This window comes from Paramormyrops kingsleyae, chromosome 13 (assembly GCF_048594095.1).
Source record: "Paramormyrops kingsleyae isolate MSU_618 chromosome 13, PKINGS_0.4, whole genome shotgun sequence".
NCBI lineage: Eukaryota > Metazoa > Chordata > Actinopteri > Osteoglossiformes > Mormyridae > Paramormyrops > Paramormyrops kingsleyae.
In genome coordinates this window covers 23,259,409-23,282,464 of record NC_132809.1, presented here as the reverse complement: position 1 = coordinate 23,282,464, position 23,056 = coordinate 23,259,409, and the positions used below count along the sequence as shown (strand labels likewise).

The 23,056-nt window shown below is 44.9% G+C and overlaps 1 protein-coding gene across 4 annotated transcripts in view; it reads left to right on the top strand.

The window, feature by feature from the left end:
- frmd5a (FERM domain containing 5a) overlaps positions 1-23,056 on the top strand; it is a 93,008-nt gene that overhangs the window by 49,368 nt on the left and 20,584 nt on the right. For all 4 annotated transcript variants that reach the window (XM_023811138.2, XM_023811136.2, XM_023811137.2 and 1 more), the window contains exons 2-4: positions 18,639-18,743; positions 22,653-22,695; positions 22,978-23,056. In XM_023811138.2, coding sequence (XP_023666906.1) covers positions 18,639-18,743; positions 22,653-22,695; positions 22,978-23,056 — 227 coding nt within the window. The remainder of the gene's footprint in view (positions 1-18,638; positions 18,744-22,652; positions 22,696-22,977) is intronic.

The following is a 23,056-nucleotide window of genomic DNA, read 5'->3' as shown; positions in this document are numbered from 1 at the left end:
CAGTGCGCTGTGCTCATCTGCAGATGTCTGTCTGCTCGCTCGCCAGCGTGTTCATACCGAGTCTAAAAAAAGACCAATGCAGCCCAGGATCCCACAGAGAGCCTCGCTCAGGTACTTTCTGCTACGAAGCAGTCTGAGGAAGCGTCTATTTATTCTGTGCGAAAAACGAAGGTGCCACTCTATAAAAACTTCACAGGATTCTCTGGAAATACCACAGTTGGTGCTCCATAAACAGCACATAGGCGGATCTACAAAGACCATAAGCTGCTGCTTTTACCCCGCAGAGGGTAGGTTCTTCATGAAGACCATACAAGTTGTTCTACAAAGACGACAAAGATGCTATTTATGTAACATAGACGGTGCTTCATAAGGACCATATGGACATGTTGTTCTCTGAAATACAGCAGGACATATTCCACAAAGACATCCACAGAATCTAGAGATGCCTCTTAACTTTCTGCCAATTATGATTAATGAGGCTCTGCAAGTATCCCTGTGCAAATTAGTCATTACAGAACTGGACCCAGTCAGAAATAATTTTAGGCCAGAAATAACTCCATTAAGTTAAACAAGTCGCACCTTATATAGGACCAATCGTCTATATAATACTGAATGTACTATTATTCTTGATTGATTGATGTACTTCAGCAATGATAACTATATTGATTTTATTGTCCTGAAATGTTCATTCAGCTATCTGGATTTTACAGCGCACCCTAACCACTGTCCATCAGCTGTAGACCACTGCAAATGTTACCTTTCCTTTCTTAACCCAGATTTTTTTCCATCTTCTTTTTCCACTTAAATGCTATTGAGTGCAACATATTTCCATCATTTTGAAGGAGCAAACTCAGTTGGATCTTGCTGAATGTTCTCTTCAGCCGTGCCCACCAGCCGTCCTTTTTAGGGGTCCTAGGGGGGTGTGCCAGTGGAAGCAGGCGCGGGGTGATGGGGTCGGTGCTTAGATGTATCCTCATCCTTCTGAGGAAAGCACTGGAAATTGTGCATTAACCAAAGAGCCCAAGAGATCTGCGGGTGGGAACAACCATCATTATTTTCTACAGTGTCTGAATATCAAAAGACAGAATATTTTACTTAGAAGCTAAAGCATGAGTACAAGCTTCTGTGAAGCTCCAATATGTTCCAATTGTCGGGTAGGGTTTCCTACTTAACTACAAATAGCAGGCTTCACTTGCGTGAACTTGTGCCGCCCTCCATTGTTAAGGCAATGGTCAAACGCCCGGGATGCCTGCTGTCATGGTTCTGGGGCAGATCTGTATTCTATCCTATTTTTACCTCTGTAGATGACCCAGTTAATGTCTGGCTAGCTTGCATATCCACCCGTTTTTTGGTTTGATGATGTCTGTGGGAATCCTCACTGCTCCTGGGGGAGGAGCTCTGTCTATGGCACAGACAGTCTCTGCTCTATATGCGGAGAGGTGTTCACTCCATGATCTATGCCCAGACACTGTTTTCCTGCGCGACACATTCTGCAGCACTCAGATGGGGAGTGACCCTTAAACTGTTTGTATCATTCATTATCTATCCTTATATTTATGGACTGTTTACAGGCTGCCTAATGTGAGCCCCAAACTACAGACAGCAATATCATTCTGCCAGCATTGGGAATGCCTGGATTAATTCAGATCATGTTTGCCGTATTCTCTGTCACAAAGAGCTTACCACGAGTAGGCTGTGTTTTTCGCATATCCAGTGATTGGTTTATTTAATATTGCATTTTATCATTTATCTATAACGGGACATGCAAATTATATTATGCAGCTGATGGAATTTTTAATTCCCTTCCTGTGGATTCCTGTCAGATACATCAATCTGTGCTGATTCTGTATTTGTCAGGTTTGCGTTCGGTAATCAGAGTCACCTCAAAGGGACACGTAGCATAAATCTCATGGAAGGTCATGTTCTTAACGTCTGTGGAAATCTGCCATTATTATAGAAAAAAAAATAAGATATTGTATAATGCTTGGACATTAATCATATATCCAACCATAAATATCACTGGATAATTTCTTTGACGTAGCGGGGATGATGATGGTGTAAGTGGCGAATATTTCGTAATATAGGTTCATGTGATCTTATTACTTTTTGAGTAAAGAAGGATTATTGGACAGCAAAGTATTGTGTAGGGATGTTGAGTTGCCCTGTATGAATTGTGTTTGTTCCGGTCCATTCTAAACATTGCTGGGACCTGTTTGGTGGGAGCTGTGTAAAGGTAGACCTAAGAGTATTATGTACAGGATTACCTTCCTCGCAGCTATCTAGTGTTTCAGGAATGATGCCATGCTGAGGTGTTTGTTCTCCATTCTCCTCCAGCTGAAGTTCCTCTGACATGGTCTGTCTGTCACCATGGCTTGTTCCTTGGCTGAGGGCATGTTTCACAGCTGTTCTCCAAGAAGATCAGTGAAGAGCATATTGGGCTTATTTAGCTTTATTTTTAATCCTGTAAATCCCCCAAACTCACAGCACATTCTCACCGATACCTCCCGGCCTGCAGTAATGTGCCTCATGGGAATCGTTTGCGTGTGTTGTTGCGATTTGACAGAAATATGATGTATGTCAAGACTGTTCTTTTATTGCTGGGATTCTTCTCATATCTACCTTCATTCATGCACTGCCTGCTCTGCCAGTCTTGCACAAAACTGAACTGTTTGGCCTAAATTCTTCCTCCCTCGCATCTCTGTTGCCACCTCGCTGCTAAGTTACCGGTTCTCCATATTGCCGCACCCTACTTACTGCCTGCCAGTCAGCTCTTGCTAATCTGGAACATTCCCTCACACCTGTGTCTTGCATATTGAAATGTCTTCATTTATACCTCTTATTGCTCCTTGCAGCAGGTCAGGGCCTTTGTGTAACATGCTAACTTAGAAAGGTAGAGCTCATTTTGAAGGCTTCCCATCACAGCTACTTTCCTCCCTTTTCTCTTGTGCCAGACAGGAAAGGACCTGAAGCACTCAGTCCATAAGGTTCAGGGATTCTGCTGCTTGCCCGCGTTCAATTAGGTTACTCAGCAAACGCTAATTGCATAACAAATCCTGCTACAGATGACAATTCAGCTTAGCTCTTGCACACGTATCCGCTGACTTTGTCTGGGCTGGTGTTATTCTTTATTTAATGCCGGCTGCTGTAGCTCTTGTCTTGTAATTATTATACTTATTTAGCATTGAGATTTGCAGGAAGAAAAAATTTTATTGAGCCATGTACACATGAAAAAAACCTTAAACCTTGATTTCCAAAATGGTTTATTTAAAGTTTTTTTTTTCCTATTTTTTATTCAGCTGAAGGTAACATCTCTGTGAGTTGTGACCTTATCGAGCTGAAGAAGCTCATGTGCTTTGCTGCTCCAGAGGTATCTCCTCTAAAGCTTGAAGTATGATCTCCTAGCAGGACCTCCTTTGACAAACAGGTCAGACAAACTACGATCCATAAAACAACCCTGTGGAAGGTATCAAAAAAGGAGAGTAACATCCCAGAAATAGGCTTACTGGGCCCCACGCCAGGAGCCAGGCCTGGAGGTGTTGCTTGGCAGTGAGCGCCTGGGGGACAGGCCACCCACATGGTCCAACCGGGCTGTGAGGAGTCATCTTGTGGGCTCGGCACATAGCGGCGAGATGCAGTGCCGTTTGGGCTGCAAGCGTGACTGAGAAGGACTCATGGATCACACCTTGGAAATGAATAGCAGATCTGGAAACATGGAGTGTTACCTTTAAGGTAGGGTAGGAGCCCGGGGATGGAAAGGTATCGACTGGATGTAATCAGTTTTACCTCCACATAGAGTGTAAACCAGACCTCTTGGTCAGGGCTGGAGTCTCTTCTTCTCGGAGGGGCCTTTGGTGAAGGGCCTGAGGCAGGGATACTCACAAGTCCCCGGGCTGTGGGTTGAGCAGCTGGAGTTTTCCCAGTGGACAACAGGGTTTCCTCTATGTGACTGTGAGTTATATAGAGGAGAACTTGCACCGAATGGTAATTTGGAGTATGCAGCTGCCTTCAAGAAAGTTCATGAGGGGCCTGAAAAGGTCCTCCCTATATTTAAACTTTGTGGTCATACTAGGAGACTTCAGTGCACATAGGGGGATGAAGGAATTACCCGAAGGGATCTGGAGCCCTGTGATGAGGGAAGCTGTCAAGCTGAAAAACAAGGTTTTTGGGGCACTGAAAGTGGTATTGGGGGAGTTTGGAGGGGCTATTGAGAGATGGCCCCGTTTGACAACTCATGAGGGGGTGGTACTATCTTGCTCAGCCAGTGTTATCCGGGGTGGGGAAGTTCTATGGAGATATTGTTAAATAGTAGAAGGATCATCTTGAGGAACTCCTCAACCCAGCCCTCAACCCCAGGAGGCAGTGTTGGAAACTCTGGTAGATTAGAGTAGCACAGCAGTTGAAGCTGCTATGAAGGTCAGGGACTTCCATAGTGGAGAGACCTCAGGGGTGGGTGTAATTTGTTGTTGAAAGCACTGAATGGTGTTGTAGTATTGTGGCTGAGGTAACTCTTGAGCATTGAATGGAAAGCATGTAAAGTACTTCTGGCCTGGCAAGCAGGGCTGGTGAGACCACAGGATGCATTCCGACTACAGAGTATTGTGTTTCCCAGCCTCCTTGGGAAGGTCTATGCCAGCCTCCTTGAGAGGTGGTTGAACATCAGATTCAGGGGGATCAGCACAGATCTGCGGACTAACGCTTTTCCTTCACACAGTGTGGGTGGGTTCGTAGGAATATACTAAGACGGTCTACATGTCCTTTGTGGAACTGGAGAAGGTACTGTATATGATCAAATGCTTCAGTTCATACATCAGGTGCTGCAGGTATATGGGTCACTGGGGCAACTGATGGGTGCTGTTTGATTCATCTATGAACGTAGCAAGAATTATACCTGCATACAAAATATGACTAAAGTGCATGTTGGGCTCTGAAAAAGGTGCCTCTTTGTCCAGACTCCTGTTTGTGATTTTTATGGGCAGGATGGCCATGCGGATGTTCGGGAAGGATGGCTAGTGGTGACATCAGTGCTGTTTGTGGAAGACGTTCTTCTGGCCACATCTAACTAGGACCCCCAGCACACACCTCAGTGGTCTGATGCCAAATGTGAAGCGGCGGGTATGAGAATCAGCATCTCTGCTCTCTCGAAAAAGAGAGGGATTCTCCTTTTAGCAAACCCTTGTGGTCATTGAACAGCTCTGTGGTGATGAAGTTGTCAGATGAAGCTCACAGCTTCCCAGTCAGTCTTTCCTCAGTGTGCTTATGACTGAAATTACAAGGTTAAGAGTATTTACAAGTGGCCTCTCATTGTGCTGGTCTCACTCTCTGTGATAAGGTGAGGAGATCGAGAAGGACCTTGAAAAATAGTCCCTGTTCCTTTGGAATGAGAGGGGCCAGCTGTGGTACTTTATTAAGATGCTACTTGGTTGGCTACCAAAGAAGCTGTTCCAGGCATGTCCCACTGGATGGTGGCCCTGGGACAGACCCAGGTCATGCTGGAGGGAATGTATCTCCCAGCTGGCTGGAGAAGGTCTGGGGTTCCCCCAGAAAGAGCTAAAATCTGTGGCCTAAATGTGGGAGGTCTGGTCTGACCAGCTTAGCATGCTACCACCACAACCTCTCTCACCAAGAGAAGAAATGTGAAGAAAATGAGAAAATGAAGATGTATCTTACCATGATCTCCTAAAATGCCTCTCCATGGCTCTATATGTAGATTTCTAACATATTTCACAGGACTCCTTTCTTTTTTATTTTTTATTTTCTCGCGCTTAAGCCTCATTAAATGCCCCCATTTGCACCTGGCTCTTGTATGCTTATAACAACCCTAGTGATTTGGCATTTAATTAACTGAATTGCTCTTCCTTCCCTTACTTCTAAATTGCTATGTGAATGTAGTAACTCATTTACTTCCAGGAGCCACAAAGGACCAAGTAAGCATGTTAGAGTGTGATCCCATTGAAGAATGAGTCTCCTTCGGATCTCTTTGGATGAGTAAGGATACGATGGCTGTACCATCGCTATTGTAATGAATACAGATTTTGCATACGAATACAGGTTTTATGGGGATGTAGGATGTGAACGATGAGGTCACAGCCCTGTGTGGGAGTAGCTGGTGTACGTAGGCTGTGTGTCGTGTCTCCGTTGCACACATACATGCACCCTCACACATTTGGCAGGCTGTCAGATTCTCAGATGGTTCTTTTCTGTGCATATGTGTCTATCTGGCGATGGGCGTCATATTGTGCTGCTCTGTGTGTCCTGACAGCTGATCATTGGAGCCTGTAGGACTGTCAGTCATGGCTCAGCTCTGCTGTGGCCATGAGCAGAAACACATACGGTGCCACTGTCTCTTGCAGATATGCGCAAACACGCATGCATGTCCCTGACTGCACGCATGCTGACACACAAAGATGCATATTTCTATTCATGTCTTCTATTCATGACTCTCCATTCATTTCTAACGGAAAAACCCTAATCCCAAATACAACCTTAACCCCTACCCAGCCCTAACCTTAACCATTAGTAACCAAACTAAATACTTTTGGCATTTTTAGTTTTTTGATTGCAGTCACAGATTTTTTTAAAATTGAGTTTCCCTTCTAGGGACTGGAAAAAGTGGTCCCCACAACATCAAAATAACAGGTTTTTATGACATTGTGGGGACGTTTGGTCCCCAAAATGTGATATACTGTATGTATACTGCAACCTAAACACACACACACACTAACACACACATACTGTACTAAACTAAGCTTCTTAGTCAGACCCAGTTCTGTGTCACTAGAAGTGTTTCACTATTTCGATGGTGCCTGTTTAGTTGGCAGATTGTGTTGAGTAAATCATAAGTTTGGTTTCCCGATCATTTGCAGAAGGATTTTTGTCACACTGTGTCTGTCAGGGATTGCTGGGCTACCCTAATGGTGCTGTAAGCCATGCCTCCAACCGCTCTGTTAAACTCCCAGCTGCTTCCTGTTTCCTTGTCCATTTTGAGATGGAGTGGGTGCGGTTACTCATATTGCTCAGGAATGGGTGAGTCAGTAGGGTTTTGGCGACATCACTAAGAATAATTGTCACGATTAAAAATTATTTTGGGAGATATAGATCATACATTAAATAACACTTATTCTATAAGAGATTCTATAATATATCATATAATCTAATATAGCATGATCATGATCTTTGGCTTCTGGTTTGTGTTTGCAGAACCACCTTTCCTGTATGGCGACAGGGGATTTGCACTTGTATGAAACTATGCATTCAGGGCTTTGGGGATCTCTGCAGTGATACAGGCTAGGGTTGGGCGATGTCGACCAATTTGGCATCGTACGATGTCTAATGTGAAACATCGTGATGGACGATGGCATCGTCGTCGTAGGCGGCGGGTTGGGGGGGGGGATGGTTGTTGTTAAATAATTAATTCATAACGAATTAATTAATTGTAGCCTACCGTTTCCACTACCTGACCCGCATGGTCTTTGTTTTACCCATAACCAAACCATAAATAAATAAAGATAAGTTACACACAAATTACCACCTGTCAATCACTTTTTCCGCGGGACTATGGCATGAATAGGCACAGTGATCTGTGTCGTTATAATGGCGTCGACAAACTTGGTTGGTAATTCACCTATCTGCCAATACTTTGGCTTGAAAGAGGACAGCCACGATATACGTCTTTAGTGGTGTCTAGGATTTGCGGTCAAGTTATCCGCGTAAAAGATGCGCTGACGACAAATGTACATGACCATTTGCGTGTTCACCATCCCGCGGAATACAGCTCATTGCCAGTGTCATCACGCACAACTGAACATCGCAGGAACCAACCAACAGTATCTGAGGTTTTCGCTAAAATTACTAAGTACAAGCGTGAAAGCGAAAGATGGAAGCAGTGTACTGACGCTGTGACCGGCTTACCTAGCAAAAGAAATGGTTTCTTTTAATACGTTAGAGAAGAGCGCATTTAAGGCTATATAGTGTGATTAAGTGTGTGTTTTTCGCGAGCTGGTTGCTGCTGCGGCGGGGGCGGGGCGAAGGATCGCGATGCCGACTCAGCATCGTGATGTCTATCGGCCATCGGCGATGGACGATGGCATCGTATATCGACCCAACCCTAATACAGGCTTAAATCATAAAACAGTGCATCCTCCAGCCTTGCAATGACTGTTGACTTGTACACTGTTGGACTTTAAATAGTCAAGCAGTCTCCATACCACTGGATGAGGGCTTTTCCTGTAAACACTTTCATCCTACCCTTGCTGTTTTTTCCCAGACGGTTTGTCGCACCTACGGTGAGTTTCTCCCTGTGACATGAGGGGTTCTATAGCATTTCGCTTACACAACTTAGCCAGAAGCACACATACCAACACAGACCTTTAATTGGCTGTCACTCGCACCAAATCAAGAGACATAAACACAGATACAAATACAGAAAACAGCCAACTGGTATCTGTACCAAGTGCTACATTTTAACTATTCACAATATTGTTATTTTCCACCAAAGTGTCATTCTGCCTGAAGTGATACACATGCAGCAGAGATCATGGGAAATGAAGGAAGTCCTTGGCAAAGCAGAAGTCAATTGATGCCTTTCTGCTGGCCAGCAGGATCAAAGCTGTACCCAAGCCGTACCACAACGAGACACGGTTCCGGCTCACTTCCATTTTCCACTGCAGAAAGATCGGCTCGGTAAAGGCGTTACTGGGTTTGGAGAACAACCGTGACACCAAACTGAAGAGACCCTTATTGATCGTTCACACGGTGTACATGATTTACTACGTGCTCATTTCTGCTAGAACTGTCTGCGAGAATCACTGTCTTAGGTTAAACGCTTGTGCAACTAGCAGTCGTGTGAATTTGCATTACAAATCCATTCTGTTCAGCTGTTCTGTGGTACTTTTTTAAGTAGGAGGTTGGAAGTTTTCAAGTTTAAAGTTATCAGCAATGAATCAATAAATCATGATGTGCGATACTACTAATTATGAATAATAAATTAAATATATGCCTTTTCCTTCAGATAATCCATTTTCAGAACATTGGTTGTAATCCACGGAGATACCAATCAGATGATGGTGACACAACCGGCTGAGTTTGGTCACACTTTCGGCCCTGCTGGTGAGCCATTACTGATTAAGGCTCTCATACGTTGGAGAGGTTGGATGGAAAACCCCATTAGTAACAGACAGCTGGGACCCATAAGCAGGTTTCCGCTCTGCCTTTCCTCTTTTCCTTTTTGGTTAATGTGTCCAGTTTAAAATGCTCACTTGACGTGAGTCGTGCGGTTTGAGTGACTTGCTCTTTGACAGGTTGCGTGTCGGAGCTGGAAGTGGAGAGTAAAGGGAAAGGCGCTCTGCTCTTTGACAGGCTCTCTACGCGCCGAACGAGAAGTAGCGTTGCCTTTCATGTACTTTGACAGGCTGTTTGTTAGTGCTTTATGGTGTAGACAGAATAAGCTGTAACAAAGACCACAGTAACACATAACATCAGAAGTTCCTTACAGAATTTTATATCTAGTGCTTTGATAAGGTCTTTTTCCTTTCTGTCTCCCCCCCCAAAGGGAATATAGCCACCAATCCCTCAGCCATGTGTCCTGGTCTGGAACATGGGTGGAAGCTGGAGACTCTCCCTGACGAAACAGGGGAAAAGCACTGGGATACACGCTGGATGGAATGCCAGTCCATCACAGGGCACACACACATACACACACACACACACACACGCTCAAGTTGGTCTTCCTATCTAAATGGGGACCGTCCATTCATTTCTATGGGAAAAACCCTAATCCCAGTCACGACACCCTTAACCCCTACCCAGCCATAACCTTAACCATAAGTAACCAAACAAAATACAATAGTTTTTGCATTTCTAGTTTTATTTATTGCAGTCACTGATTTTTATAAAATAGAGTATTCCCAGGAAACTGGTCCCCATAAGGTAAAAAAAATGGATATTCATCACGTTGTGGGGACATTTGGTCTCCACAAGGTAAGGTATACCTGGACCACACACACACACACACACACACACACACAAAGAGAGACAGACACTGCAGGCAATTTGGAGACACCAATTAGCTTAACTGCATGTCTTTGGATTGCGGGGGTGAAGTTCCTGGAGAAGACCCACGTAACATTAAGAACTCTACATGCACAGAGGGGGGGGCTGGGATCTGAACCCCCAAGCTGGAGGCATGAGGCCACGTGCTGCCACTCACTCTGGTGCTGCTCTTAGCCAATCAGTGCTTGTGGGAGTGTCTAATGATATCCCCGCCCTCTGTCTAACCTCCAGGATGGAGGATGAACCCGCAAGCATGCATGGCTGGGTGGTCCTTTTAGAGACACAGACCCTTAACCACCAACGGGCTCATGGGGGTGTGTGTGCATGTGTTTTGGTGGGAAGTGCGGTCGGGGTTCTTCTTAAATGATCCGTTGAAACTTCTGAATGCTGAAACTTCCTGAGCTTAACACACACATTTACATATGACACGTGTTCAGAGTGGCTTTGGTTTCCTGCTCCTCACAACATCATGATTTATTCATGCTCTGGTTTCCTCGCCGATACGGAAACCATCTGAATAATTAATGTAAAGCGAAAGCCATCCAGCAGAGTCGTGGTGTAGAGGGACCCGGGGGCCGCCGGTGTGATGCTGCTTCTCGTTTAGCCCTCACACCTTCTGTGGGTCTTTTCCTCCTGCTTTTTTTTTTAATTGCACGTGGGGTTCGGTCGCAGACAGGCCTCTACCCAGCATATCAGTGTCTTCCCCCACAATCCCTCTGCAGCTGTTAGCACATTAGCCCATGATCCTTAGTCCACACTAGACATCTCATTGGATGGTGAATCCCTTTGAATAGGGGGCATGGGGACCTCAAGTTTCAGGCATGGTCTGGGTGCTGCCTTGGAGGTACTTTGGGATGGCCGTGGCTGTGGTTTGAGATAACGATCGACGTGCACCGTCCTCATGGCCAACTTAAACACTCTCCTTGCGCATGGAGTCCTGCTTACCGATTTGGGGTTGGAATCTGCGCCGTGTGGCAGTTTTTCAGTTGTGACAAAAGGGCCACAAGCAGAGAAGCAAACGACACAGCAGAAAAGAACCAGAATAAAATTGCTGTCTGCAGCTAAGCAGCCCCACTGGTCTATCAGGTGCTTGCGAGTTGCAGGCTGCTGGAAGGAGGGATTGTAGCAGGTTCTCCATTTGGCACACGATGCTCAGCGCAGGAATCCGAAGGGCTCATGTCCACCGACTCCTGCTCCCTGGTGGGTAGAGTGTCCTTGGATGGTCGCCCATGCTAGTATTGGGTTCACAAACATTGGGAGTCGCTACACCGAGTAGTAAAATCTGGGGAAATTAAATAAATAAAATAATAAATAGTAAATAAAGTAGTGTTTTAAATATTCCAGAGGAAGTGAGATTCAGAGAATCCAAGCAGGCGGGTGATGGCACAGAGGTTGCAGACACACGCTTCACTTAATTTGCTTACACTCTGAGAATCGCCCGTCCCCCAGTGAACCTTATTTATTTATGCACATTTAACTGTAAATGAATACGAGAAAATTTCCTGATGTCGGAGTGGGAACTGGTTGGCGAGCTTTATGGAATCGACCCGTGGTTCAGAAGCACGCTAATCAATAGCCTGCAGATGTTTTGTTGATGATGTTTTTCTCCAGGTTAGTCCAGTTTATGGAAAAGGCCTCCAGGCTTCTGCTGCAGGTGTTTCGAATGCATCATCCACAAACGAGCGCCTGCGATGTCTCATTGAGTCAGGAAGATGAGGAACCTGAAAGTCTTTGCTTCTCCTATACGGAGATGCATTTGTCTTCTGACCACTTTTCCTCGATGAGGTTATTGAGGCAGCACTGCACCCCAGGGGGGGTCACAGCTTGGATGGGATGCCAGTCCCTGTCGGCATGTCTTTGGACTACAGGAGAAAATTGGAGTATGTGAAAGAAACCTACACGTCACTAGGAAAAATATACTAATTCCTCAGATAATGGAGGAGGGGTTCCCCAACCCTGACGATGTGTGGCCAGTTTCAGCTACAATGGATGCATGTGATGGGCTTCAGTGAGGAAGGAGATAATATATCATACAACAATGACTAGGCTTCCAAAGAGTCTTCTATCGTGCATGTCATGAACTGACAACTGACCCTTTGTTTTCCAAAATATCAGTCCCTGACATACCTGGGGTAGCTTCTATTATGATATGTGTTTAAAAATCAACATGGAAAGACATATAAATGCTTCAAGTTCCTTAAACTTGGGCACATATATCCTGGAGTTCCCTGAATGATGAATGTTGGAACTCCAGTGCCCTGACATCAAATAGCAAATCCGCGAATCCCTGCTGCTGTCATACGATGAGGAGTAATCTAGGTGGAACATTGAAATGATACAAATTGCTGAGATCTGGAAGTCTGCTGCACTGTAGGAAATGAAAGATAAAAATCCATCCATCTGCTTCCCAAATTAGGCTTGCAGGGAACATCCTGGCCAGGATGCTCATTATTCACACACACACATGCTGTAAGGACAGTGTAGAGTTACCAGTTCTATTCGGTTTTGTAATTATTTCTTTGTGGGGACTCTCCATTCATTTCTATGGGGAAAACCCTAATCCCAACATGACGACCTTAACCACTACCCAGCCCTGACCTTAACCCTAGGTATCCAAAACAAAACATGAGACTTTTGGCATTTTTAGTTTTTTGATTGCATTGATTGCATAGATCTTTGCGGGGACCGGAAAAATGGTCCCCACAATGTCAAAATAACAGGTTTTTATCACATTGTGGTGGACATTTGGTCCCCACAATGTAATATGAACCTAATCCACACACACACACACACACACACACACACACACACACACACACACAGAGGATTCCTACCCACAACCTCTGTCAACAAACAACTCCACTGGCTTAGCCATTGTACAATCCCACAGAATTCTGATTTCTGAGTAGATTCTGATGTAGTAAACAGTGAATATCACATTAAACTAATCAGTAATGAAGTGGTTTTCAACATAATGGTTTGGTATTAAATAATGCATCCTGGGGTGGAAAAAAGGGTTTGTCTTGAGGAGAGAAGTGCTTTGGGGTCCCATTATATAAATATTTTGTTGTATAATAAAAATGTTATTGCAGTAAATGCAACTTTTAACATGAATGGATATGTAATACCCACTATATCTGTTTAACAGCCATATAACGTCCACATAGCAAGAGCGACAAACCAAAAACAATATTGATATTTGCGTTCAGCAATTTCTCAAATCGGGGACCACACAGGAACATAAATGCTGTCAGTTTAGTGGGTTTAAATCCCTCCCTGCTACAACAAAAAGATTCTTCTCAGAGTCTTGGCTTTCCTCTGCAGTTCCTACAACCACTCTGTTTACGTTTATTTCCTCTTCATATTAGCTCATTTCTTGTAGGTGAATATGTAAGTAGTTGATATCACAGTATTTATTTCCCTAACAGGAAATGACAGAATGAAACAAATATTGGCAGTCAAATTCCTACAGAATATATATATACAACAAATACGTTTTGATGTATTAATTTGGATTAGTAAAAAATTATTACTACTAAAATTAAAAATTAAATTGCATGATATATATATATATAATTTCAGTAGTAATACTTTTTTACTAATCCAAATTAATATAATACATTGAAACGTATTTCTTGTTATGCTGTGAAAAGTAAAGACACCTTAATGTTTAAAATTTTTCCACAGTAATTTGTAGAATTCAGCGTTTTGCACTGTGTTGGTTTAGCTTTTACCCACAGCCGATGAGGGTGCTTTAACGAGGTCCTCGGCAAACCCATTCGTTAGGCTTCATGCTGCTGCAGTGCCATCCTCCTGAAGTGGATTATCTGTGCTGAATGATATTGCTGAGCAGTGCAAGTGATGCTCAGCAGATTAAACAGTGTGTGTGTGTGCGTCTGTGTGTGTGTGTGTGTGTGTGTGTTCATATATCCATACCTGATAGCGCCATAAAAGCTAATATTAGCTTTCAGTTCCGGCCTCACGAGCAGAGAGCTGTAACCCGTGTCTTTATTGGTTCCTTCCTAATAAGCTCAAGCACAGCAGCAGAAGGATTTTTCCAGTCCTCGTGTCTTTGTGTAAGGGGCCATTTACAAGGCGGTCAGGAGTGACAATTTGCCAGTCTCCCCATGATTAATTACAGTTTTCTTCTCTGGGTGTTTGTGGTTCCCCTTCTATTAAACCATTTCCTGTGGGAGGAACTAAGCGTGTGTGTGGAGATGAGGGCTGTGCTGTAAGCACAGTGCAGGGCAGTCGAAAGGCCCTTCATTTGGGCAATAAAGCTAGTTTGAGACCCAGGTGTGTAATTCATGGCGCTTTTCCTCCGAGCTGTACCCTAGCTGTACCCGGGCCGTAGCCTCGTTGACATGGCCTTGCAGGGCCCATTGCGTGACCAAGCAGAGTTGGTTGCATCACCACCGTCTGATCGAAAAGCATGGAGATACCAGTGGTGTGCATGGATATGCATGGATTGTCTGAAGGAAAAAGGGTATATTCTATATATTATTACTTTTAGTAATATCACATATTGTAATGCATTGATGGACTCCTGATAACTAGGAACCTGAAAATTTCCAACTCCCTTATTTAAAAAAGTACTGTAGAATGAAATGGATCCATAATGCAAATTTATGATAATAACACCCATCACCACATACTCCCAACTGGGGTCATGAGGGGGACCAGAGCCTATCCCAGGAACAAGGGGCACAGGCAGGAACCAACCCTGGGCAGCCGCCAACACACCTCAGGGTACACACACACACACACACACACTGCCAAGTTAGACTCACCACTCAACCTGCTCTGCACACTTTTGGACCGTGAGAGGAAACCGGAGCCCCCAGTGGAAACTCATGCGAGTTCCACACAGAACCGAACCCAGGACCTTCTGGCTGCGAGGTAGCAGCACTAAGCACTGCACCACCATGCCGCCCATTGATGATCGCATAAGACGGCAATTCTTACTTGCTAGGTGAAATTAGCACAGAGTAAACCGTGATATACACCGTGTGAACAGTAAATAAGCGTCTCTTCAGTTTTACATCACTGTCGCTCTCCAAACCCAGCAGCGCCTTTACCGAGCCGACCCTCCTGCAGTAAAAAGCTGAAGCAAGCTGGAACCGCACTGGAACCGCACTGTAACCGCACTGTAATGAGTGTCTCTCATGGTACAGCTGAGGTGTGGGTCAGTTCTTGTATGGCAGTTGAAAAGTGCATGAAGAGTGCACCTACATCCCAAATGCTTTGTCAGAGCTTTTATCAAATCAGTACGCTGATGTCTAGCAGATGTCTTGGATCCTGCGATAAACAGGACGGTGTCCAAACTTAGTCTCGTTCTGAGCAGTCAGAGGTATGGCAGAACCATGGAACACGTCCTCCATGTGCCGATCATGGAGTATCAGGCGCCCTCTTCTGTGGGACTTTTCTGTCACCTTATTGGGTGAGCTCTGCTTAATTCACTGTGCTGGGCTGTTACTGCAGTAAGATCTTCCTAGTTGTTCCTGGTGCCAGCACCTCCCGTTCAGGTTGAGTCACTCCTTAGTCATGCCCCTCTGTGTGGTCACCGAGCCTTCAATGACTGACTGTTTCATCACTCGTTTGAATTCCTTCTGGCTTAAACACTTTACGTGAGAGCATTATGTTAAGTCAGACTTATCCATCCATCCAGCCAGCCAGACAGTATCAGACATTGACATAATACCATCCTTGGCTTGTGTCACAGAAGTGGATTAGAAATGAACTCTGTCTGGTAAACACATGCAGACCCACAGCTTTGGAAGCCCAAGAACGCCCTCACAGATGAAGGTGCATTTGTTCAAAGGGCAGCTGTGGTATTTGAAGGGATGTTCGTCAAAGAGCAACACACTTTGAAAGTCGTGGCACTGCACTGTTGGTGGACTTTATTGTGTGATGGGTCTGTAGGTGGTCAGGGCTGCCCAGTGGTTCCGTAGCCCTGTGCCCAGTGGGTGAGTCGGTCCGGGTTTTAATCTGTGATGCCAGCTGCCAGACGTCTCTGTCTTGGAAGTGGAGCTTAATGGATTTCGCCTGTCATCTCTGCTGAACATCAGAACTCCAGTGGCGTGGTGATGGCAGATTCTGGCTCCCTCATTACCACCACCAGTACAGATTCTGGGTTCTAGATCTTGCCTGTCTTAGGCTTAGCTAACTTCCCTTCCATGAGTTAAACAAAAAGCCTAAATGTAATTCACTTCCTGTCTGCACTAATGAAACCCCAAAGAAAACCGCTGTGAAATGGGATCTTGTTTACCAGATGCATTAAACCAGAGATATTCTATTTTTTTGCTCTTACACATTATACGCCTTATCTGCTTATGTGGCTGGATATCAGTGTACAATTTGTTGCTTAGCAACTAGTCTGGTTACTCAAGGCTACAAAGTACTATGGGCGTTTTCTACTTGCAAGTGCACTATGTCACTTGTGCCTAATTGACAAAGAGATATTAGGCTTGAGTTTCCTTCGCAAAAACAGCTCCATGCTTGACAGCAGGCTCATGTTTGACACTGGATTGTGTGCAGCTGCACCCATTGACCAGTGTAATTGAACGGACTAGTTTAAGTGGCTGCCACTTAATTTTTTGTGCCTCAGGTGGCCTGGCACAGACTGTCGCTGCTTCTGATAAAGGAGAGAGGAATGAACACTGGAGCAACACTGTGATTAAGCCAAACCCTCAGTCCGTCATTGATTCAGGCTTGTTGCGTGAATGAGATTTATGGAGAGATGCGCACGCTGCAGTCACATGACTCTGCACTTTGATTCCATTGTTCAGAAGTGACTTTAAATGTCTGCCTTCTCAAAGCATTTCCCCTCCACAGCAAATACAGCTCATCAGCAATATCGGGTGCCCATGAAAATGCGAATTCGCACCATAAAGTCTAAGGTGCCAGCTGAGTTTTGATCGATGACCCACATTTCATCATTTCTTCATATGTATGTTCGTTGTGAAGCCTGTAATTAATTTATTTTTATTCAAGCCCTTTTGGTTGAACAAGCAGAGCTTTGTGACTGACATATTTGTGTTAAAGTTACCAGGTTGGGCCACATGTTGCCTTCTCTGACTGGACGTTCCTAGTCCATCATACGGTTCCCCTGTGTGGCTTTTCGGGGGGAGTCCGACTCAGGGCGGCCCGGGGCAGACCTTTCCCTCTCAGTCTTCTCACAGGTTACTGCACAGTCCCTCCTTCTGCATCTACAAACAGTGCTGTAGCCTTATGCATACTAATCAGAGAAAGCACTTTTGTATGCTAGGAATTGTAGCTTGTGTGTGTGTGTTTGGATTATGTATATATTACAATGTGGGGGACCAAATGTCCCCCACAATTGAATAAAAATCTGTTATTTTATCATTGTGAGGACCATTTTGCAGGTCCCCACAAAGATCTGTGACTGCAACCAAAAAACTAAAAATACCAAAAGTCTCGTATTTTGTCTGGTTATTTATGGTTACGGTGAAGGCTGGGTAGGGGTTAAGGTCGTCATGTTGGGATTAAAGTTATCCCCATAGAAATGAATGGAGAGTCCCCACAAAGATGTAACTACAAACCTGTGTGTGTGTGTGTCTGTCTGTCTGTCTGTGTCTGAGTGTGTTTATAGGTTTTGCTATTTTGAGAAAAGGTATAAACTCAGAAGACAAACATTGTCATCCCTTTTCTTCTGTAATGATGTTGTGTTAGAGAGGGAGGGTATGGCTGATTGCATTTAAGTGAGAGTGTAAAACTCCCCTCGGAGACATAAATGCTCCCCAGTGTCTGTTTGTACCAAAACAGGAGAGAAGAAATGGTGTCTTCTTGCCAAACCCCAAACCGACTCCACCAAATCAATGCCATCAATCCCGACGGTAGTAGACTGTCAATGAGGCTTCCTTTGCTGGGGAAGCATATCCTGCGTGAACCCCCACCCCATCTCTCTCTAGGCTGCAGGCCAAGCCACCAGCCTGCAAGGCTTCAGACAGGGATTGCAAAACTATATCTGCCATCTGTATGAGACTTCATTCCCCGATCTTTTTATCTTGCCTCGAATCCGTGTCTGCTGCCGAGTTTCTGTGAACGACATTTAGGACAGCCATACCTGCACATTAATGTTTGATAAGGATGGGAGTGTTCGGGTTGGGGGGGCAATGCAAATGTTGTTCAAACTTTAACCGCCTTCTAGTGCAGCGTATCCTAACCCAGTCCGCAAGGACTACCAGACAGTCCACATTTTTGCTCCTGGAAGGGAGCAAAAATGTGGACTGTCTGGTAGGAAGCTGGGAGGTAGCAAAAATGTGGACTGTCTGGTAGGAAGCTGGGAGGTAGCAAAAATGTGGACTGTCTGGTAGGAAGCTGGGAGGTAGCAAAAATGTGGACTGTCTAGGGGTCCCTAAGGACTGGGTTGGGAAACACTGTTCTATTGTATGTAATTCTAATCTGTTTCTTGCCAGATCCTATCTACCGCTTCCCCAGGGCACTGTTACATTCTTGTCCCATCATTTCGCCATGTTGAAATGGCATTTAGCCATGAGTTTGTGTTGTATAATACGCATTTAAATTTTATTGTTGTTTTATTCTCCTTGTCGCTTTTATTTCCCTCACAGCGAGATGCTAAAGGCCAATACCTGTTTGACCTCATCTGTCACCACCTGAACCTCCTGGAAAAGGACTACTTCGGCATCAGATATGTGGACCCTGACAAGCAGAGGGTGAGCTTCCTTCATCGGACCCGGCGACGCAGGGAAATACACTTTCACTCTTAAATTTGTTTACTAGATCAGAGTGATGCACACAGAGTCAACAAAACGGGTCATCAGGAAACCGGCATCGATAGTGTGTATGGTAAAAACAGGATGTTAGTCATTGAATAAAGATGTTTAATTACAATTGCGGTCAAGTACTAAAATCATTTAACCGAACATAAAAATGCTATAACCAAATGCCACCGTAATAGAGGTTAATTTCTGGAAGGTGCCCCCGGCTTTGCAAGCTACACCAGTCCTTGAGTTTGTGTCCAGTAGATTAGTCTTCCTGGTGCCGGATTCAAACTGGGCCACTCCCAGTACAGTAAGCGTAGGCTGTTGCTATTAGGAGACTCCTCACAGTGATACTGGGAAGCAGCCGCCTGCCAGCTCTGGCACAAACCGGCTGAGGATTTTGTGCTTACGGAGGCTCGCTGCCCCCTCCCCCTCGCTCTTGTCAGAGTACCAGCACCGTGCGGCATCCAGCTGTAACCTCTGCAGGGCGGCAGGACTTTCCACCGCTGTCACCGGTGCCTACCTTACCGGTGTATCCCCCGTCTCCCAATTATTCCTTCTGCCTTTCCCATGAAACACCTAAATTAAAAAAATAAACCAGTGGTCACATTTTGGGGGAATCACTTCTTCAGGTTTCTTTCTAGATGCGTTCAGAGAGGGCCTCAGATTTCCATTCACAATCAGGTGCGTCATCACAGTGTAGAATTTATATTCTCGACTGTTTTTTTTTAAAAAATGCCACGGTGTGATTCCGGAACATCGTTTAGATCGTATCAGTGTTTTTAGACAGTAATCCCAGCAAGGTGGTCTGCACTTCGCCACGTAATGTGACGATGTAATGATGTAAACGGGTGTATCATTTAAAAAGACAGCCTTATATTATAACCGTAATTCTCTGAACACATGATAAGAGGCTCATGTAGTTATTATAAAAGCTCTTTTATTTATTGTTAAAATTGCTGAGATTCTGAAACCTAGCAAAAAAATGGAAGAAATTTCACTTAAGTATCATAATAAACATGTTTTATGGACATTTCTACAGTTTTTATGAGGTTATATGTGCTTCTTCCGCACACTCGTGGAGTATGTGCAGTATGAAGAATTGATGAAAAATTGTTGTGATTTACAATGTGCTACTTACCCAGAATTCATCAGCGCTCTGTGTCACAGCCCGTCTGAATTGTGAATCATTTCCACACATTGCTTCAGCATTCCTTTCCTTTTTAAAATTCTTAATATTTTTAGCTGTCACTTTACCGTATGTAGCTAGCTTTCTATATGCATCCAATATGTCTGAATAGAGGTGAAAAGTAAATAGTTAAATAGTATTCATTGTAAACTGGCATTAAATCTAAGTACATTGGCAAAAAAGATTGATGTTAGATTCATGCTCAGGCCTTTTGTTTCACTGGTATTTCAAATAATAGTCGTTAAAATATTTAAATATTAAAATTGTATTGTTGTTTGTTCTGATTGATATGAAAATTGTCATGAAATTAATAAGATTACCTCGGGTAGACATTTCTTCACCTCATTATGCAACTCATGGCAGGGCTGTAGAAGTGTAAGGTCTTTGGTCAGGAGGACCAACCCTGACCTTCAGCATACAGCCCCCCCCCCATCCCCCCCCCACCATCATGCTTCTCAATGCCCCTGTTTGTTTATGTTCTCACAGAGGCATTAAGCCCTCATTGACCTCCTTCTTCCATTAAATGTGAAAAACTGGGGTCCCGCAGCTGGGATTCCCCTCAGATCATCAGTGGTCCTCACAGGAGCCTCTTCTGCTTGACATTATAATAGAAGTGACTGTGTGTTCCAAGGCAGCCCATAGGGGGCAGTGTCCCGAGGGCAGTGGGAGCAAGAGGCCTGTGTCAATCTGGCTCCTTCCCATTGGCAACCTGAAAGCATCCACTTACATTTAAAAATATTTTGTCAGACAAGCCCCCCCACCCCTGTATCCTAATGAACCCCCATCCAATTAAAGCAATTTAAATAAATGTGAGGTTGTAATCCTTTTGGAATAATTTTGATTTCCACTTTAAGTGGAAAAGTAGAATCCCCAAAGAAACACTATGCTTTATTACTGTGTAGTCTTGGTGTATCACTGGGAGTTTGCTTGTGGGGGGTATGTACAGGGGCGTGGCTAGAAATTCTGGGCCTCCTTCACCTTGTGCTGAACTCCCTGAATCTGCCAGGGTGTCTGTGCCCCTACTGTGGCCCCTGTAAAGTGCGGGGCCCCCTGAATCTGCCAGGGTATCCGTGCCCCTACTGTGGCCCCCTGAATCTGCCTGGGTATCCGTGCCCCTACTGTGGCCCCTGTAAAGTGCTGGGCCCCCTAAATCTGCCAGGGTATCCGTGCCCCTACTGTGGCCCCTGTAAAGTGCTGGGCCCCCTAAATCTGCCAGGGTATCCGTGCCCCTACTGTGGCCCCTGTAAAGTGCTGGGCCCCCTAAATCTGCCAGGGTATCCGTGCCCCTACTGTGGCCCCTGTAATGCGCTGTGCCCCCTGAATCTGCCAGGGTATCCGTGCCCATACTGTGGCCCCTGTAATGCGCTGTGCCCCCTGAATCTGCCAGGGTATCCATGCCCCTACTGTGGCCCCTGTAAAGTGCTGGGCCCCCTAAATCTGCCAGGGTATCCGTGCCCCTACTGTGGCCCCTGTAAAGTGCCAGACCCCCTAAATCTGCCAGGGTATCCGTGCCCCTACTGTGGCCCCTGTAAAGTGCTGGGCCCCCTAAATCTGCCAGGGTGTCTGTGCCCCTACTGTGGCCCCCTGAATCTGCCAGGGTATCCGTGCCCCTACTGTGGCCCCTGTAAAGTGCTGGGCCCCCTAAATCTGCCAGGGTATCCGTGCCCATACTGTGGCCCCTGTAAAGTGCTGGGCCCCCTAAATCTGCCAGGGTATCCGTGCCCCTACTGTGGCCCCTGTAATGCGCTGTGCCCCCTGAATCTGCCAGGGTATCCGTGCCCATACTGTGGCCCCTGTAATGCGCTGTGCCCCCTGAATCTGCCAGGGTATCCGTGCCCATACTGTGGCCCCTGTAAAGTGCGGGGCCCCCTGAATCTGCCAGGGTATCCGTGCCCCTACTGTGGCCCCTGTAAAGTGCGGGGCTCCTAAATCTGCCAGGGTATCCGTGCCCCTACTGCACCCGTGGGTATATCTGAATATTCAAGGTCACTGATTTACCTGATGGAAGCTTAACACAAATGGTAATTTGCACATTAATTGAAATGGTTCCACTTTACAATAAGGCTCACTTTTGCCTTGTATAAACTGTAGTGAGTCATTAATAAAAAGAAAACAGTTATAACATATAATTGACTATTAATAATTAAATAAATTATTATAAATTATCTATTAATAATTATCCTGATAATAAACCACCCATAAACCCTTTATAAGAAAATGCTAATGATTCTTTTCTCATTTTTGTGTGCTATTGGTGTTGCCAAATAAATTCGAACAATTGGTTATTCAAAATAATGATAAGAAAACATCCATCCATCCATCCATCCATTCATCCATCTTATCCTGTTTGAGCCTATTCTGCTCTTGAGGTAATTAGAAACCTTGAGAAAAGCATTCATTAAAAATCGATGTGAACAAGGGTCTGCAGGCCTGGTCCTGCTGGTCTGACTAATATACAGGAGTTCTAGTGCTCCACTAACAAACCACTGACGATGTCATTATAAAGACAGATGTCTGCATTAGTTAACTGCCGCAATTGGTAAACGATCAGTTATGCATGAAAAACCTGCATGTAATCTGCCTGGGAAGTGGTGGCCTGCTTGTGGAACAGATGTAGCAGGAATTGGATGGAAGCTGGTCTGGGACCAATGGAGTTTGTGTTGTTCTTTCAGCACTGGTTGGAGTTCACCAAATCCATCGCCAAACAAATGAAGTGTAAGTATTATCAGGCACTGCATCATTTTCAGCTCAGTTGACTGTCTTTGTGTTTTTGATCAAGTTATTACAGGTTAGTCTCATGCATCATCTGCTGTTTTATTCTCTCAGATGAGCAGAATATACAGTATTTACCAAGCACAGCATTTTGAATTCATCTACATGGATTGTAGAGTTTCCTTCCTATGTATTAATCACCGAGACGCGGCGTGTGATTTTAGCTCGGCTCAGACAGCCGCCTGACGACGTGCCTCCAGTTCTGACCCAGTTTTGCCCTCGTAGCCCAGCCCCCGTTCACCATGTGTTTGCGTGTCAAGTTCTACCCACCGGATCCTGCTGCCCTGAAAGAGGAAATCACAAG